This window comes from Equus caballus, chromosome 4 (assembly GCF_041296265.1).
Source record: "Equus caballus isolate H_3958 breed thoroughbred chromosome 4, TB-T2T, whole genome shotgun sequence".
Classification (NCBI taxonomy): domain Eukaryota; kingdom Metazoa; phylum Chordata; class Mammalia; order Perissodactyla; family Equidae; genus Equus; species Equus caballus.
The window spans coordinates 94,223,445-94,243,160 of record NC_091687.1 but is presented as its reverse complement, the minus strand read 5'-3'; the positions used below and the strand labels follow the sequence as shown (position 1 = coordinate 94,243,160).

Here is a 19,716-nt window from a genome sequence, read left to right as displayed (position 1 = left end):
GGCAGTAGTACTAAGGCAACGCCAAGCCAGTGTCTCAGTGGAGCCGTGTGTCCAGGCGCTGCATACTGTGGGAGCTCCACTCCTGACAGTCTGGCGTCACCCACAGCTCTCTCCTCAGCCTCTCACGCCTCCACCACTGAGACCCCGCTCCTCCTCCAACACAGGTAAGTTTCCCAAGGGAGCTTGTGTGGTTCAGCGGTAAGATCCCAGGTTCAAGGGCTGAGCTTTAGTCCTGGTTCTGTCACTCGTCAGCCATGTGACCTTGCATAAGCCACCGTTTTTCTCTGGGTCCGAATCTCCTCACTGTTAAATGAGGGAACTCAAGTGTGATCTCCAGAATTCCTTCCAGCTTTGACATCCTCCATGCACTGGAACTGTCTGGCAAAGAAGGAGCCTGCTGTAGCCAAGCAGGTGAGCCAGGGGACCGATTTCAAATCCTGCTGCAGGAGCAGAAAGGAAAATGCACAGCCTTTGCCAAGGCTTGAACACGGGGGTCGTATGAACGGATCTGTGTTTTAGAAAGATAACAGATAGCAGCATGGAGGATGGGTGAGAGCCGAGGGAAGATGGAGACAGAGGGAAGACTTGGAACTCCGAGTCCAAGTGGTATTAGATTCCCGATACGAGCCTGGCACTGAGCAGGGACGCACATGACAGACACTGCCCCCACTCTTAAAGAGCAGGTGAGAGACGAAGACAAATCTGTGTATCCCACTTCATTCCTAGCACAAGTTTTGCATCTTTCAAATTCCTAGCTTGTGATAAAAAATTTTCCAAAATAATCTGTGCATGCTTTAGAATGTCTTCGGCGGGTGGGAGGGAGAAAAGGATGAAGGAGTTGACCTAGGACACTAGAAACAGTAAGCGGGCACTTCAACAGTGACTTTGTACTAGGCACAGTGTTAGATGTTGTCCATATTTGTCTTATTTACTTCTCACAATATCCCAGTGAAGTGTAGTTACTAATCATTTCATAGAGGAGGAAAATGAGGCTCAGAGAAGTTAAGTAACTCATCCAAGGTTACACAGTAAGTGGGAAAATCGGAACTGGAACCCAGGTCTCTTGGATTCTGAAGCTCTTCCCACAGCTGCCTCCCTAAATGAGCACGTGTGGTAATGAATACATTGGTGTCCTCAGCGATGCCTGAGTGCTTCATGTCTCCCCACGTCCCGCGTTTCTCCCCAGTTCCTGCTGGCCAAACTGGAGATCAGCCCTGACCTGAAGATCTCCATCAAGGACGAGGAGCTCGCCTCCTTGCGCAAGGCCTCTGACTTCCACACCGTCTGCAATGAAGTGATCCCCAAGAGCATCCCAGACATCCGCCGGCTGAGTGCCAGCCTCTCCAGCCACCCTGGCATCCTCAAGAAAGAGGACTTTGAAAGGACAGCGCTCACCCTGGCCTACACAGCCTACCGCACAGCCCTGGCCCAGGGTCATCAGAAGGACATCTGGGCCCAGGCCCTCCTTAGCCTCTTCCAGGCCCTGAGGCACGACTTGATGCGGTCCTCAGGCGCCAGAGTGTCTCCCTGAGAGATGCCACACCAGGACCACCGAGCAGGGACCAGCACATGCAGTAATGCAGAAATTCTTCATTCTCTACTCCATTTACAGACACCAGCTACAAAACACATACCACCAACTCAGAGCAGCAGAGATAAAATAAGCAACCCGATGCCCTTTGCCCCTTGTAGCTTCCTGACAAGCACACCTGACTCCTGTCACAAGGTGACCTGGGCTAGAGTGATAATTCCAGATGCCTCCAGAGGCCAAAGAGTTTATCTGGCGACATGCAGGAGTCTGAGGTATGCTCCAACACTGAGTGACTGCCACAAACACCCTAGTGTGAGGACAGAGCCAGAGGAGACATCAGAGAGGTTTGGGAAGAGGGGGAAGATGGAGACAGATTTCTTTGGTCCTAAAAGATCAGGGTGCCAGGTTGAACATCTTCCCAAAGGTTCTATAGTAAGATACAAAGAAACTAGAGCTGTAGCCAAATAAATACATTGTTAGCCAAGGATAGACTTCCCAAAAGCCACCAAGAAGAATCAGTTAGAAAATCAGCAATTTCGTAACCTATGTGTCTTGACTCTTCTTTTCTGAAGGCTGGTCTAACACAGAGAAGAAACATGAAGGGGGCCTTCAGAAGTGCTACAGTCATGCCTTGTCTTTTGAACAGAGAAACCACGCTAATTCAGAGAAGGTCATCGTAGTGAACAGGTGGCACCAGCAGCCACGCTCATCTATCCTCATGCTAAAACTATTTAGCATCATCAGAGGTTTAAGTGCTCCACATAAAAATGAGTTTCAGGTGACAGAATTTTACCCTTTCAAATGACAAAACTTCCATTTTAGCAATATTGATATCTTTTTAAACTATATATATGAAACCCCTTAAGCTTCTATTTAGTATCTTTGCAACATTCTAATGAAGGAGTCAGAGGAGATAATCTCTAAGATTCCTCTACTTCTGAAATTTTCACAATCCTTTAACTAACTATGAGATATCACGGGGAGGTCACCTGGTCCTGAGAGGTGTGCTGGACTATTTGTACCAACCCTGAAAGATCCCAAGCTACAAAAAAAAAAAGAAAAAGAAAGGTCGCAGGCTTTGCGATTTCTGTATCTGGTGTGAGCTTTTCTGCTGCCTTCCTCACTGTGAGGCTGTACAAGTGCACTTTTCTTTTGACCAACCTAACTCGCGCTTTGCAATTTGTTCTTTCTCAGCCGCCACAATCTAAAAAACAAGATAGCAAGCTTGTTATAATTCTATGTTAAATAAGAGTTAAGAGGGGGCCAGCCCTGTGGCTGACTGGTTAATTTCGTGCGCTCCACTTCGGAGGCCCAGGGTTCAGATCCTGGGTGTGGACATGGCACCCCTCATTAGGCCATGTTGTGGTGGTGTCCCACATACCACAACTAGAAGGATCCACAACTAAAATATACAACTATGTACTGGGGGGATTTGGGGAGAAAAAAGCAGAAAAAAAAAAAGAAGATTGGCAACAGTTGTTAGCTCAGGTGCCAATCTTTAAAAAAAATAGAAAAAAAAGAGTTAAGAGATGAAGGCCTCTGCTAGGAGGAAAGTACCTGGTTCTAATAAAGATTCCTCACCAGCTCAGAGCTCTTGCTGGCGTCTCCTGGGTTCACAGCTGGGTTCTGGAGACTAAAGTTGCAAGAAGTCTGATCTTTGCATGAGTGAGGAATCATTGGGCTGAATTTGATTCTGAAAAGCATATTTAACAGCTGTCATTTGATGATGACGAAAGCTGGTCTGGACTTCTTTAAAATCTTTGAACAAGTGAGCTTTGCCAAGCAGCACAAGCTGCATGATCTTCGTGGAGAAATACTAGGATGCAGGAACAAGATATTCGTCATCCGAGGGAAATACAGCTTTGCGTCCTGATGTTCTCAGCTCAGAAGATGAATAACTGTCAGTCTCTCTCTCATTGTCATTCCCTCGTTTTACTCCTCTTTCACTTCTCTCGATGCAGACTCTGAAACATGCTTTTTTGTTCAATTTTTCTCTTTCTAATATTACGTGTTCTCTTTGACAAAAGCAGTCCTCTCGTCTTTCTCTCTTTTTATTTTCGTTGGTGTCTCTGCTGCTCTATCTTTAGGCCTGATTCTGTTTATCTTTGTACCCTTTCTTGAGGCAGCTCCAAGTCTCTCCTGGTTGACTTTTGCTCGCTCTGTCTCTGCCGGCCCGCCCTCTCCGTGAGCTCACTGTCTTTGGGTATCACTGTCTGACTAAAACAAAGGTCAATGTACAGACAGGGTTGGGATTGCCCAGAAGGCAGATTAGCCGCATAGCCTACCTTCCCTATTTGTACTTTTCCTGGATGTAGAGTGGGGAGGAGGTCAGCAGAGGCCTCAGTCTAGAAACTGTGCAAAACCCTGACAGTCATCCCACCCACGGATCCATCCCCATCAGAATGGATCTGAGAGCTCTCTTTTAGTCACCAGATGGAAAGACCCACCCTTATAGTCCCTGCCTGCCATGTTATGGTATAGATGGCTGCTGCCAGTGGTAGGAGATCTGCAAATGGGAGGATGGTTCCCAGGATCAGTGATAGCAATGGTAGTTCATTCACCCTGCAACAAAAAATGAAAGGCACTTTTGTATTCATAAATCGGGGATCATATTTATGTGGCAATATATGACTGAAAAAAATAGAAACAAGAAAGGCATGACCTTTTTCAAAGACAAATGAAAATTTCATTTTCAGTAACCACATACTTAAACACTATTTTAGTCCAAATACAAATTAATTGTTTACCCACAAAAGTTTTATAACAATGATTTCACTTACATGCAAAATCAAATATTATGCTCACTACCACCACGCAAAAACCCAACCCTTTGCCCAGCGAATAGTAAGTTGTAGACTGGACAGAAACGGATTCTCCCATTTTGCCTCATTAGGACCACGCTGTACAAACCACAATCACAACCAAGTCACATTTTATCATATTTACTCATAGACAGAACAATCTGGGATGTGATGTTTGTAGTGGAAACTTGCCTGTGACTTATGGAACCATTTCTGCCATTTCTATACTGCTGGGAAATTTTAGGATCTAAAAGTTCTGGAAGTTTCCTATATGGTTGGCATCCTCATGGCTATCTCTGGTGTCACTCAAAAGACACTGAAAAACATCTGTGTGCTGAAACTTTCCTCACTCTGTCATCTCACCTTGAATCTAACTAAAAGAGAATCACGTAAGTGGTAAGCCCACTCATGTGATATGGTAAATATGGAAGGTATTTCCATAGGTAAACTGGACCAGAATTAAATGCTTGTTAAATGACTTTACATGGCTGCACTTACTTTCCTAATCTATGTTAATGTCTTACTTTTTTTTATTGTGGTCAAAAACAGATAACATGAAATTTACCATCTGAACCATTTTTAAGTGTACAGTATGATAATGTTAACTACATGCACACTGTTGTGTAACAGATCTCTAGAACTTTTCCATCTTACAACAATGATACCTATGGGACAATATCTTCCTTTTTCCCTCTCTCTCCAGCCCCTAGCTCCTACCCTTCTACTTTCTGTTTCTAAGAGTTTGATTACGTTACATACCTCATATAAGTGGAATTTGTCTTAGATTTCTCAAGCATTGTACTCTGGAAAATGTCTTCTTCATCTGAAAAATGGATAGAGTCCTGAAGAACTACTGGTCTTACCGTGTCACTGACCTTACCTAATTTTATTTAACAAATATTCACTTACGGTGTAATAAAAACGTCATGATCAAGTTACTAGGCTCAGTGGAATCTTTGTTATCTCAGATGATCTCACCAAGGAATTTGAAGTGGTATGTGTGTTTAACAGTGGATGTTGACTTCCACAGCTGTTTATTATTATCCAGTCTTTAATATTCGCCACCAAAACATCACACATGTGGTATTGTTCATTCTACGTTTCAAAATCATCACAAAAATGAGGCCTGAATGTAGTAAATACGGTAGCCAGTCTTCCACATGCATTGAAAGAGATGAGTCATCATAGCTCATCCTACAAGGGCAAGATAATTTCAAAAGGGATCTAGGTAGTCCACAGTTGCACCTGCCTTAGAAGTCAGGAAGAACTGGTTTTCTGGAGTCACTTCTCCGGTCACTTTCCCTTTAGCCTGGGGATCATTTCAACTGGTTTTGCTGCAGATCTTGGAATGCCATTCCTTGTGTTCTGTGAATTTAAGAGAACTTGGGTAACCCTTAACTCTGCTCAGCTTCTCTCAGATGAAGGCAGTGCTGCCAAGGACCACCAACTTTAAAAGTTTTTAGAGTTTCCTTTCTTTTTTCCTTTTCTTTTCTTCCTTGCTCCAAATCCACATGTACTTTCTGAAAAAAGGGAAAAGCTTCTCCCCATCTGTAAGCAGCAGAAATTCCAGAGTCCAATGGCTACAAAGACCCTGTCCCTGAACTTGTCAACTTATTCCCTGCTCTTCCACCTCCTCCTTGCATACCCACCAAAGGAAGCTTCTGCTTCTTTTTCGGTAAAGAACCTCAGAGAAGAGCATCTGGGTACCTACTCCAGCCAGAAAGTCCACTCACATCTGGGCTGGAAGGGCCTCTGAAATGATACGGGCAGCTAGACTTTTCCAGAGAGGCATTCTCGCCACAAGGGTCTGTGGCCTTTCTCACAGGCTAACACCCTCTGCTGGTTTAGACATTTTGTGTTCACCCAGGTGCTGAAGCAAATGATCTTTGCCACCAGGGAGGTCTGAAAGGTTTAACAGTGTGCACTCTGGGGCAAATTTCTCCAGGATTAATATTTCCTTTTCTCCCTGCCACCGGACACATCGTCTTCCTCTGACTTTCATCAGCAAGCGGTCCCCCAGGGAAAGCTCCAGGTCCCATGGTCTGCAGGGATAAAGCAGTGCTTGGGCAAATGAGATTATGTTTACAACCATGGTCATCACTTCAGCCCCTAGGATGTCTGAGAAACAAAAATAAGCTTTGCAAGTTGCCTAGGTCTGCAGAATCAGCAGGCCCCTGCTGGGACCAATCCTGAACTGCCTTTGGAAGAGATACCGTCTCGTTCTTTCCAACGTGCTGATTGGCTGTAAGGAATGGGCGGGGCTACTGCCTCTGTCTGGCTTCCCATAGGTGAACGAAAGTTAAAGTGGGCCTCCAGCAAGATTTTGTCCCGTGACAACCAGGAATGTCTTAGGGATTTTTTTTCTGCTTTGGAGGCCCAGGCTCAAAGCAAATTATAAGTGGGAGACCAATTAGAAGGAAAGAAATTTGAACTGAGTTAAGGTGCCAGGTCCTGGGAGAGAAGACCAACCCCATCTGAAGGCTGCCTCCTCCCTGACAAACTCGGGGGGCTTGTTTTAAGGGAAGGGGAGTACTAGGTTTTTTTAAGGGAAGAGGGGTACAGCGAGCACAGGTAGGAAGTGACCCTGGTACTGCCCGAAACAGGGCATCAGAGAGAGGAGAGAAATGATGGAGGGCACGATATGCTCTTGGTCTTTTTAATTTTTTAAGCCTTTAAATGACTTCTTCAAGGCCAAACAGCAGCAGCAGAGGGGCAATTTTGTTGATGAAGGGGGCCTTTGCTGAGCCCTAGAATGAAGTTACTCTATTACTGAGCAAGCAGAGAGGGAACGCACTATGTCCCCATTTATCATCTTTTCCCGCTTCCTTGTTGCTGGGCATAAGACTATGCTGGCCAATCCCACCTAAAACAGGAGGCAAGGAGCCCAGCCTTTTGTGCAAACGGGCTGTCACTGCCCTCCTCTTCTGCCCCCAAGACGAAAGAGGACTTTTGGAAGCTGAGAGAGGTTTACGAAGTCTTTCTGGACTGAGCATTGAGCATCGCGAGGAGCAAAGGCATCGGGCCTGCGGCGGGCTCCAAGGGGAGGAGGAGAGCGCACAGGTCCAGGATGGGCTTGCTGAAGGGCCTTCTCCGGGCCAGGAACCTGCTGCTCGTCGTCTTCGTGCCGCTCGTGCTGCTTCCTCTGCCCATGCTCTACCCCAGCAGCGTGAGTACTGGCCTGTCCTCTCCTGGGGCCAGGGGGTCAGGCGGAAGGTCAAGGAGGGGAGGTGGGTGGACAGAACGGGGTGCTTATTGCAATTCTTCAACGTGGTTTCCTGTTGGTTTGAAGAAATGGAAGGGTCTTTCTGGAGGAGGCTAAAATACTTTCTGCCTAAAAACTGCCATTTTCATCATTCTGTCCTATTCCCATCCCCCAACCCCATGGCCCCCAGCCAGGAGTGAGATTAAAAAAGGGCTGCAGCTGAACCGGCTGATGTGTGTTACACAAATCTGTGGGCCAGGGCTGGCAGGGTGTGCTGATAAGGAGAAGGACACGCTGGTGAGCCAGGATTTGTCAGGAGTCCCCATGTGACCATGTGGATGTAAGGGTAACTACGGATGCAGGAAGACCTCCTCGTGATGATACTGAGGAGAAGGATTAGGCAGGAGGGGACTGTGGACCTCAGGGTGGGGTGGGGTGGAGTGTGGCCCCCGCGGAGGCTCTTTTGCACCTCACCAGGGTCTGTGGGCCAGTCTTGGGGGACTGATAACCAGGGTTTGAACCTCTTAATCTCTCAAGTTCCCTCTGAACTTGAAAGCAGAGCTTGGCATCTTGCCCCGGTTTCACGGACATGGCCCTTCCGTTATTTGTACCGTCTGTGTTTTCTTCTCTGTGCTCTTGAAGGACAGACACCAAATGACAGCCTAAAAAGACACAACAGAGGAGCAGAGGAGCCCCAGCTTTGGCTCTGCGCTCAGCTTGCTTCTCTCTGCCTCCCTTCCCTTCCTTGCTCTGTCCCCCTCCTCTCTTCCTCCCCCTCTCAGTGGCTTTACCCCTTCCCCGCTGGCACTGTCCTTGAGACTCTGGGGAAAAATAAGCTAAGAGAGCTTAATCGTGTTTGTGGGAGGGGAAGAGCGCCTTCCACGCAGCTCCCTGAGCAACTTGGTAACCAAGATTAAGTTATAAAGTGAAATACAGGGGATTAGGACGGTGCTTCTTAAAAACAAACTGGCTTAAATCTCGAGCAGAATAAATACCCCCAAGTGCCAGGGAGACGCTGATTAAACCCGGGCCGGGATTAGCAGACAGTGATTGCTGCTGACAGTTTTCCTGGCCCGTACACCAGTCAATTTTCTGCTTTGTCCAAATGAGCTGATTTCTTTTTTTCTTTCCTTTACATGGTTTTTTTTTTTTTTTCCCTCAGTATCAGATGGGTTTAAGGGAATGCTAACCAAGTGGCGAGCAGGCAGCCTCCAGCCTGCTCTTCCTCTCCATAGCAGTATCAGGTGCCCCCTGAGTCCCCGTCTTTGGGGACCATGCCTCTAGGGTGTAGCGTTCCCCACTTTTCATTCTGGGACCCTGTCTTTGAGCTTCTTAGTTACCAATGACTAGTGAGAAGTATCCACAAAAAGAAAAAGATAAATTATTGAAGGAGGCAAAATAATCTATACAGTTGAGGGAAGAGGAATGTTGTGGAAAAAAGAAGAGAGGAAAGGAAAGACAGGTGTGCCTCTGCTCTGTTTGGGTCTATAAATAATTGATGAAGAAATTTTTAAAGCTGGACTTACTCAGAGCAAGAGGTAATGCCCTTTTTTGACCTAGCCCCTTTTTTCAGACTGTCTCTCACCTTTGGACTAAGATGGCTTCTCTGTGTGTCACAGTGTCAGCAAGAGGCCTGCTCTTCTTCCCCCACAATGATTTAGAAGCACCTTGAGGTCACCAGTGCCCACAGTAGGCACAAACCTACCTGTATAATGTCTCTCACCCATCCCTCCCCCATTGCATCTAACTTTGAGATTCCGATACTTCCTCCTTAAGTTTCCTAAATGGACTCGCTTGCTCTGGGCTGGATTTGAGAGATGTCACCCAAGCAGGAGCTCCCGGCCTACAGTTCTGATGGTTCTTCCAAGTGGCAGGCCACAGCTACATTTTAGGAATGGGTAGAATAACCTTCGCCTTTTTCCTACCCAGTTGTCTACAATCAGGGGCCCAGACTTGGTTTACCATACTACAGAAGAAGAGGCTATGAGAGGGGGCGTCCATCACTAAGCCCTGCTTCAGTGTCTCCAGTGGGATAAAGTTACACCCAACTCCCAAGCTAAATTCCAGTCCTTCACAGCAGCAAATACACAGACCGCGAGCCCCCTCTGGTCAGGTTTACATGGGATACCACTGGGGTGGTCGGACCGTGTGGAAAAGGAGCAGATGCAAACATCAGTTAGCAGCAGTCAGGAAACATCAAATAGGAGGACATCCCACTTTTGAACTCTCTCCTTTATTTATAAACAGGGGCAGAAAAGAACTAACAACACTACTCCTTGAAGGCAATGCCTGAATACTCACCAACGCCTACACACCTGCTGACCAATGTCTGTGATAAGGGGCCTGGAGTCGCCAAAATATTCTCTCCGGTAGATAACAGAGACCTGTTAGCCAGCAGAGAAGCCCAATTCAATTCAACCAACACTGATTGAGCTACCTGCCAGACACTAGTCAGACACAGGGACACAGGACTCTTGTAATCAAACGTCACAGAGTATTTTGGGTTATCTGAATATAAGCTTACCTACTGAATTATGAGAAGGTTGAGAAGGGGCAAAAGGAAGATTATGTAAATTCCATGGATAAACTGAGGGGGAAATATATGGAAAGGCCTGAAGGTGGTCTCTTGGCCACTCTGCTGTAAGGAAAGGTCAGATAAAAATGATGGTAGTTTATCCTGTTCTTAAGACTTCTGGATAAAGGTACCTTGGTGACTTCCTCCGGTAGCCTTTGCTAATTCCTAATAGCAGTTACAATCAAAACGTTTATCATGGCTTACCTGAATTCTCTTCATTCAAACTAAAATGGTGCCTGGTAGAAGGAAAGTTCTCTCTCTCTCATCCTCTCTCTCTCCCTGTCTCCCCTTTTTCCCTTCCTTAACTTGTGGCCCTGTGATGACCAGGACAAGAAAGACTGATGGTCCTTAGGAAGGAATAAGGGCTTCTCAGTGAGGGACAGACATCCTGTCCCCTTGATCTTCAGCTGCAGTTAAGACCCACCATTCTGTCTCTGTCCCGGGAAAGAGATGGGAATTACTGGGCTCAGGTGGGCTAAAGGGCTTTGAACTCCTTTGGGTAGTTTTATTTCTGCAACAAAGGGAGTTCTTCTTTAAATTTCATTCTTTTCAAAAGGGAGGCTTTTTTTTTTCCACTACTGATTCTGTTGTCTTATCAGCACTTCCAAAAGTTTTAACTTCTCTCTGATCTTTTGGCTACAGAGGAAAGCTCAGTAGGAGCTACAGTCAACAATTGTTGGGCCCAGTTCCCATTTCTCAAACCCCAACGCCATAATCCCTGCGTATCAGGAGGGAGCAAGGTCCCGTCAGCCAAGCTAAGTTAATCACCCCTGATGCCCCTCACTGATCATGGTGACCTTTTGTAACTTTTATGTAGAAGTTTGAGGACGCTTGTTCTGAATCCAAGGGAGAGATAAACAGAACAAGATTTGTCAGGTTCCTTGATCACCAGCCAGAGTGTCAGGGTAGGTCAGACCTGAGCCCAGATGGTTTAGAACTATGTCTAAATTGAAGAACCCACAGCCAACTTGGATCTTCTATGCTGTGGCCCCTGAGCCCATTGTTAAGTCCCTTGGACAATGAGCTCTCCCAAGAGTCAGCCAGTGACCTTTCTCAACACCATTAATCAGCACCCTTCAGGGCAACCAGCATTACTGGCGGCCAAGGTTAAAGAGGGCTGATTTTTATAAGGATGTTGTACTTATTTGTTCTGTGTGCTCCGAAGTTGTACAACCAGCAAAGTGAACGGGCTGCAGAAAATGCTGGGAATTCTTCAGGCCTTCCCTTCCAGGTAGGCAGCACTCTTTCTTCCCTTTGTCGGAAAGATGTCTGCATGAGCATCAGGCAGGTGGAATGACGTCCCAGAGCAATGAGAACCAGACAGTAGTCAGGACACTGCTTCTCAACCAGGGACGATTTTCCCTCTGAGGGACATTTGGCAATGTCTGGAGACATTTTTGGTCATCACAATTGGGGAGATGCTACTGACATCTAGTGGATAGAGGCCAGGGATGCTGCTAAACATCTTACAATGCACAGGATAGCCCCCACAGCGAAGAATTATCTAGCCCAAAATGGGCCAATCTCAGAGCTCACATGTGAACTGGTTAGATAAATTAATCCTTACCTTTAACTCTGCCAAGAACCTCTAGTGTCCAATCAACTTGACACCAAAATATTCTGCCCCAGTCCAAGTTAAAGCTGTGAACTCCACCTTTATGGTATATGACCTTGGACCTGGACACTGCAGTTAATTTCAGTCCCCACCCTATACAGTTTCTGGAACCAGCAGAGCTGTGATATCATCACAGTCCCGTGGCCTCTGTGCTGCAGGCCAATGCAAACATCATGCCAGGCATCGGCCCACCCGAGAATCAGCCATTACTTCACACACCAAAGTATGGGCCCCGCCATGGATCCACCACACTGCCCTGCCAAGGCCAGCTTTGCACCTCCCAGGGCTGTGTCCCGGTGCCCATGTTTGAGTCCGGGTGCCTACTGCCTCTGCCCTGGATCTCGTCTGGATGCTCAGTGGCAGTGGCTGTCCCTGTGACTAACTGCCCACTTTCCTCCCCTTCCAGGAGGCTGCCTGTGCTTACGTGCTGATCGTGACTGCTGTGTACTGGGTGTCCGAGGCCGTGCCTCTCGGAGCTGCAGCCCTGGTGCCTGCCTTCCTCTACCCGTTCTTTGGAGTCCTCCGATCCAGCGAGGTTAGACCACTTGTGGCCCAGCCACCTGCTGGGGTTCCTCCCGGGCCAATGAAAGAGGGCTCGAGGTGAAGGGAGATTCACAAAGCACTTGAGGAGGGGGCTTTTTTGCTCTCTGAAATGGCCCCTTAGCACTAAGCCTTTGTACATGCTGTTCCAGACCCTGAGTTCCTCTCCTTCAACCCGTGACCCTCTATCCCTCAAACTGCCTCTTTCAGGCAGCCTTACTTGCTTAATCATATCCAGTTGCTCCTTCAGTCTGAAACTCTCTAGGAACTGTATGATATACAACCAGGCTGCTGTCGATCTTTCTCAGTCTTGTGTATGTCTATTTAGCCTACAAGCACTCAAAGGCAGGAACCAGGCCTCCCGGGTCTTTGGAATCTGATTACAAAGCTGAGCCCATGTAGAGTAGGTGCTCAATAAATATTTGTTGGCAGAGAGACTTACCATGTTTCCCTGAGTCCTGACAGTGTCTTCATCCACTTTTCCTAAGAAGACAGTTCTGTTCCTTCCCCAGCTCAAGATTACTGCACTTCCTTTCTGTGACTGCTGTCTATCTAGACTCTGCCCTCTCTGTTCACTCTCTCTCTGTGGCATTCTTAAAAGCTCAGACAGAAATTGTCAATATGAAGCCCAGGTTGGGGCCAAATTTCCGGGCAAACACTTAAGCATATCACAAATAGAAAAAAGAACAACACAGCAGGAACCCAGGAGCAAGATAAAGGATGGTCCTCATTCATGAACATCTGGTTCCGTTTGGACTGTCTTGTTCTGGCACCTGGTCTCTGGCTAGTTTCTGATGAAGATGGAATGGTAGAGGTTTGGGACAGAAGAAGGAAGAAAGGGCACTAATGTTTGAATGCCCACTAAGAATCGGGCACTATCCTGGAAGGGCTGTATTCGTTATGGAATGTTCCCAAGATCTCTACAAGGTGAGTGTTAATATTTCCAGTCTACAGACGAGGAAAGCGGCTCAGGGAGTTAAAAAAACTCACCCAAGATCACAAAGTAGGAAGTAGCAGAACTAGATTCCAACTCCTATCTATTAGATTTCAAAGTCTATACTCTTGCTCACGACACCAGAAGGAAAACACTCCATGAAGTATTATGTCGGTGCACAATGAGTTATTCCTAAGAACTATGGATCTCTTTTCCTGTGTGCTATAAGGAAGGAATAATGAAGCGGGGCCTACAGGATGCCTTAACCACAGATAACAGAACTTTTTTGAAAGTCCAAAGGTAGAATTAGGCGATCTCCTAATTGTTGAACTTGACTGCTGATGAAAAGGTTGTCTTCCTACTGCATGGACTCAACTGGCTGTTTTTTTTTGTTTGGTTGATTTTTGGTGTTTTGTTTTGGGTTTTATTTTTTTGTTTTAGGGGTTTTTTTTTTTGGTGGCATTGAGTAGCTATAGCGGCCTCCGGCATTCCAAAAGGGGTAGGACCCCAAAACCCTCAGCAGTGCTTTTATTCCTGGAGATGGATATGCTGGGGGCCCATAAAAGCCAGCCTGTGACCGGAATTACCCAGCAGTTGCTCCAATTTTCCTCCTTCCTTTGTGGAAAAAATACGTAGTTTGGGTCTGTTTGCATACCTAAAAGAACAATCAACCTTAAATATGACTTTTCTTAAGGGAAGTGTATGAACTTGTTCTGTAGGTTTCTCCTTAAAATTGTAAAACCAAAAGCCAAGGAGTCAGGGGGTGAAAGTAGAGGTCAGAGGAAAGAAATGAAGTTATAGAAAGAATTGAATCTTAAGTAACATTTTTAAGTGAGCTAACTATTAAGTGAGAGACTTAGATTTTTGTGTTTCACTACAGGCAGCCCCAAAGCCAACAGCAGGCCTCAGCCTTAAAGTAGATGATGTCTCTGTTTCTCCAAGGGCTGCCTGCCTTCCACGGGAGGCAATCAGGCCCTTCCGCACAGTAGAGAGGTTACTAAGCAACAGTTGATCCAAGGGCCCGCCCCTTCACACAAACAGGAAGGCCAAACCTGTAAGGAATCTAGGAGACAGTAGTTTTCAAGGGTATCTTGACTGTGAGGAGAAAAGAAAGACTGTCCAGTGAGAGATTGCGTGGTGTTATTGCTGAGGCTGGAGATGGGAAGCATTAGGAAGAGCGAGAGGGCAAAGTTTATCATTTTAGATGAAAAATCCTACCCATCCATCTCATAAAGTGGCTTTGGCTGGTGATGATATTTAGCAGTTTGGCTACAGCGAGCAGCTTAGGCCAAATATAGTTTGTTTAGCTGGCCTTATAAACTCAGATTCGAGGAAAATGCCAGTAAGGTAGAGGACGTGGGTTGGAGCCCCTTGGGAGCCAGTTACCTTTGCAGACAGAGAGAACACCTATTCCGCAACCACTGGCCGCACTCCTACGCCAGCGTGTGCCGTGGCTCACCGGGAAAGCTGGGCTGGGCGTCTATAAGAGCCCCCTTTTCCGGAAATATCATCTACTTGTCGCTCCTGAAACCCTCCTTGCGCCCAGCCCCTTGCTGTGACTCAGGCCAGTCTTCCACAGGAAAGGTGTCTCCGATTCTTTGGACTTTAAAATGCTACCCAGTTGCCCTCTTTGTGGAGCCTTTCCAAAGACCTTGGCTAAAAGCGTTGTTCCCCTCCTTCGGAGCCTATTTGATGTCTTTATCCTTTAAATGGTCCATGAGACACACCAGATATAAACTTCCTGCAGACATCTCCTCTCCACCAAGATTCACGCCCCCTAGGACTTACGATGTCTTATGGCCTGTATGCAGACACTGGCCCTCAGTTAACATTTCTTGATTACAGTGTTTCCTGACGCTGTATCAATAGTGTACTCTCCACATGAAGGCATGTGAACAGGATCAGTGTGACTCAGGGACTGCGGCTTTTGTCCCTTATGTTATTTACTCAACATTCAGAATAATTTTTCTGAGTTCTCTTCCTACCATGTGCAATATGGGGTGTTACAGGTACCCGGAGGGAGACAAAGATGAAACACATAACTTCTGTCCTTTTGATTCCCACAGCGGACCCTTCTGAGTTTCCCGCTGTCGGCTAGATGTGTGCATATAAATGGTTGGTTTTCATGGTGATGTGCTGGTCAGCAAGCATTGAGAGTTGTCTGTGTGCAAAGCTTAGACTGCCTTTGCTATGTGGCACGCAGGTGCTGAAGAGAGACATGAAGTGAAGTAAATGACTCCCGACCTTGGGAAGTTCCTATTCTAGCAGAGAGAAAGGATAAACCAAATGGAGAAACACAGAAGACCTTTGCAGTAATGTCTCATCTTCTGGCATTGTGGAAGACTTACACAATTGCCCATGAGGGACTGTTCTAGATCAATGAAATTTACCCTGTCAACTGCCCAAACTATGTTGACCACCTTTTGATGGAGGTCTTTCTAAAAGGCTTTATAATTTCCTGGCCTTTTAAACAGAAGTGATTGAATATAAATTAACTTTTTCTCTGGAGCCTTCAAAATTTCTGGGGGAAAAAAATTTCTCAATCAGAGAAGCCGATGTGGACTGGAGGACAGCACAGTTGAGTAACTTGAGTGCTGGTTGAACAGCTGACCCTAAAGAATTTTGAGTAACATATTGGCATCAGACTGGAGAGAGAGCTCAAATAAAAATATAAAAGGCGTGTTGTTGGGTTTGCAGATGACTCAAAGATGGATGGGCTAGCCAATGTATAGTGACAGAATGAATCAATGTGGACAGGATGAGACAATGAACTGAAACTGACAAAATGATGTTTAATAAGGATAAATGTTAGCAGTTTGTTTGAAAAGACCCTTGGCTTTTAGTTGAGTACAGACTCAGTATGTCATTAGTCCAATATGGCTGCCAAAATTTTGAGCATTTACCATATGCCAGGCACTATGGGCGGTCCTTTACGCGCACTGTATCACTTAATCCTCTATAGAGTTGTTATTATTTTTATCTTCACTTTACAGAGCAGGAAACTGAAGTTCAGAGAGGTTAAGTAACTTACTCAAGATTACAAGCTAGTAAGTAGTGGAGCCAGGACTTGAACCTAGGATAGTATGATCCCAGAACCTGTGCTCTGAACCGGTTGCGAATCTCTACTGAAATCTGCTGAATTAACAAACAGTTGTGTCCAGAGCATCAAATTCTGGATAAGGAGCTCATTCAGAGGTGGGCAGCCAAGACGTCAAAACTCTAGAACGTGAGTCACATGAGAAATGAAGAGGAGATTCAAGAGAGGTGTGACTTCTGGCTTCCACAGCTCAACACACCAGGCTCAAAGGGTCAGACGAGAACCAAAGCGGCAAAGCGCTCTGTGTGAGGGCAGACTCTGAAGTGAGCGCCACGCACGGTCCTGGGGTCACCGTCCCTGGAAGTGAAGCTGGATGGCCTTGTCAGGGATGTTAGGGATAGATGTCATATCTTGGGAAGGGGTTGGCCTCTAAGGTCCTTTTCACTTTAGGATTCTCTGATCTTGTGAGCATCCACCACCTCCCTCTGCTGGTATACAGAGCCCAGGCCTGTATTTTAGTTTTGTTTTGCCTCCATTGTGATTCTCACTACTTCTGTCTGCTTCTAAAGCCCTCCAAGCCTTCTAATGTGTTGCATAGCCTGGAACAGTACCTGTGTCAATCAGGCTAGCCAAGACTTACTGCTTATGGGAGAGCAGTGTAGAGGTGGGGGCAAGGGGCTTTCTGGGGAGTACACAGCATGGTTTAAATGAAGGGGCTTGAGAATAGTCTCCAGGATGCCAGAGTCAGGAACAACTTCTGGTAGTGATTACCTCTCTCTCTCTACCCCTCCCCAACACACGCACACACATTCTCACCCTCCCCTGTCTAGTTGCCCTGCACTGCAGGCCCCAGCAAGTCTCGTTCAGATACTGGCTCCTGCCAGAGCAAGAGAGGCAGTGAGCAGCTCCAGCTGGGTTAGCAAAACAGCCTTTGCAGCCGAGTGACGCTTGAGTCGGATGTCATGCATCTGCTTCCCTGTTTGTTCCTGATCTTTCTGACCTGCTGGCTCAGGAGACGAGTGCCTAGACCCTGACTTTCTCTGTCTGTTAACCTAGGGGCATTTCATACGCCACTCTCTGCTCTGCCTTTCTGGCCTCTACTCACCATGAGGCTGACTCCCTGCATAGAGGCCTGTGGGGATGTAGGTTGAGCATCCAGCCCGGCCACTTGCCTGAACCCAGATTACCCACAGCCATCCAGACACAGCCCAGAACCAAGCTCCACACCCAGGCCTTGAGTGAGGCCTGGAACCAGGAACCGTCAGATGTTGCAGCCTTTTGAGGCCAAACTAACGTTTCTGTGGGAAGAGCTACTCCCTGTGTATGAGCCAGCCCCTTTGCCTCTGGGCTCGGAGCCCAGCCCCCTGCCTTAGGTTCTTCCGCTGAGGCAGTTCATAGAGTTCCAAAGAGGAAACAGGGGGTGCTTTCTGAGTCAGCAAGTCAGCATCCCCAGCATGCAGGAGCTGCACCAACTTCTGGGCCAGGTCAGCACCCACCGGGTCTCTCTGCTTTAGATTTCTCTAGGGTAGAGTTTGCAAAGAATTTTTTTTAAGCAATAAAACCTTTTCTTTAAACCAAATCTTAGGAGAGTGAATACATAAAACAGATGGAAGAAGAAGTCCTACTCAAATTGAGAATAGGGGCCCAGAGCCCTGGCTGCCTAGGCCCTTCCTGATACCTCATGGCCAACCGCTTCCCACAGTGGCCCCTGAAGTTTCAGAGACAGTGAAGATGGTTTGTCAACCTCTGTCCTCCGGGTATGCAAATCAGGCAATTAGGCAAGTGTCTGAACCCACACAGATGTCCCCCACAGAAACAACATTCCTGCCCCCAGCCAAAGGCCGAGAGCCAGCCACACTGGATTTGGCTGCATTTCTGGGGCACTAGCTGGAATCCTGCAGTGTGGGGCTTCAGCTCTGACAAGGGCCTTAGTTCAGCGCTAAGAGAGAGCCAGGCTCGTATCTAGAGGATTTCACAGCAAAATTGTTCAGGTGAACCAAAAATTCCCGCCATTTGCAGAGTCCCACCAACAGCTGACTTGCAGAGACAGTTTGGATGCTGATGAGCTGCATTTCTGCTGGGACCCCCCTATGCTGCCACATGCCCACATCAGGAGAGTGGACACAGTTGGATCCATACATGCTGCTGGTCTCTTGGCTGCCACTACCGTGAGCAAGTAGAGTGGCAATGTAGAAAGGGTCAGCATCCAAGTTGGCAGCAGGGTAGAACTGAGTTTGAATCCAGTTTTGTCACTAACTAGTCTTGAGCAAGTTGTGTAACCTCTCTAAACAGCCATTTACTCATCTGAAAAATGAGAATAATGGAAATACCTACCTCCTTCGGGAGATGTGAGGATTTTAGATGATTCTGAGTGTGCGAGCGCTGATCCAGGTGCCCAGAGGCAGGAACGATCAGTTGGTCCGCCTCTGTCTTCCTCCGTGGACCCAGCGAGGACAAGTCACATTCTTAGTGAGAGAAGCACTGGTCTGAGATCGACATCCAGATCTCCATTCTCCTCAGACTTCTAGGAAGAGAACCCCAACTCCCCCCTCCCCTTTATAAAAAACTCTTTTAAAAATTATAAACCTAACATACCTAGAAAGTAAGAAATAATTCTATGTCCAAGGAAAGTAATATTTTTAAAAGCTCACTGCTAACAGATGTCACCTGCAATTCACTAACAATGAACTAGTCCGTAAATAGACCACATTCGCCAGCACTTCTGTCCTTGTATCTCTGCCCAGGCTGGCTCCGAAAGCTCTTCCAATGCACTCACCCTTCACTTAAGAAAATGTGGAGGAATCTTTTTTTGGGTCCACTTTGTTCCCTCTTAATTCATTTCTTTCTCTTATCCCCTCATTTGGTCGTGCTGGCATACTCGATTCCGGGCTCAATCTCATCTTGCAGCTTGTTATCTTCTCTACTTCTCTAAAGATAATAATGGACATTCACTGAGCACGTCCCACATGCCAGGCACTGCTCTGAGAGCTGGCCTGCGTTATCCTATTTAAGGCCCATGTCAGGATGGGTTACATGAGCTCCGTATCATTACTGTTGCCACTGAAAAGGCTGGAGGGACGGGCCACAGGGGCTCAGTGGTTTGTCCCAGAGCACACAGCTCATCTGCGAGGCAGCGATTTAACCCAGGTAGTCAGAACTCAGAGCCCAAACTGTTGCCATTCTCTGCTCCACCTTTTCACAGCAACCTCCTCGAGCCCATCTCTTCAAACCACAGTCCAGAAACACCTCTGCTCTCCAAGCTCAGGAAACCACAGAACGGAAAAACAGAAAGGCCATAAAAAATGCATATATCACAAAATCGACGCGCTAACAAGCTTCGTTATCTAGTTTTCCAACTCACAGAATATTAGTCTCGGAAATGAGACAGCGAGGAAAGGGACCCTCACAGCAAGCCTGAGTATGCAACACGTTTCAGAAAACGATTAAAATAATCCTCCGGAACGCTGGAACTCTGGTGTTC

At 46.9% G+C, this 19,716-nt stretch overlaps 2 protein-coding genes and 1 long non-coding RNA gene across 5 annotated transcripts in view; 2 read left to right on the top strand and 1 right to left on the bottom strand.

Moving 5' to 3' along the window:
• The window catches only part of FAM180A (family with sequence similarity 180 member A), a 16,890-nt gene extending 11,620 nt beyond the window's left edge, over positions 1–5,270 (top strand). The window contains exon 3 of the mRNA XM_005609431.4: positions 1,187–5,270. Within this exon, the coding sequence (XP_005609488.1) occupies positions 1,187–1,531 (345 nt within the window). The 3' untranslated portion in view covers positions 1,532–5,270. The remainder of the gene's footprint in view (positions 1–1,186) is intronic.
• Positions 1–19,716, bottom strand: part of LOC138923917 (uncharacterized) — a 23,657-nt gene extending 3,941 nt beyond the window's left edge. The window contains exons 1-3 of one of the 2 annotated variants that reach the window (XR_011438271.1): positions 19,012–19,716; positions 18,570–18,700; positions 9,835–9,918 (exon numbers count right to left, since the gene is read on the bottom strand). This is a non-coding gene — a long non-coding RNA (uncharacterized lncRNA). Of the gene's footprint in view, positions 1–9,834; positions 9,919–18,569; positions 18,701–19,011 lie in introns of those variants that run through there. The other variant, XR_011438270.1, reaches the window with a different exon arrangement.
• Positions 6,584–19,716, top strand: part of SLC13A4 (solute carrier family 13 member 4) — a 42,385-nt gene continuing 29,252 nt past the window's right edge. The window contains exons 1-2 of one of the 2 annotated variants that reach the window (XM_001499950.7): positions 6,584–7,498; positions 12,131–12,259. In XM_001499950.7, the coding sequence (XP_001500000.2) occupies positions 7,400–7,498; positions 12,131–12,259 (228 nt within the window). In that variant the 5' untranslated portion in view covers positions 6,584–7,399. Of the gene's footprint in view, positions 7,499–11,156; positions 11,341–12,130; positions 12,260–19,716 lie in introns of those variants that run through there. The other variant, XM_070265902.1, reaches the window with a different exon arrangement.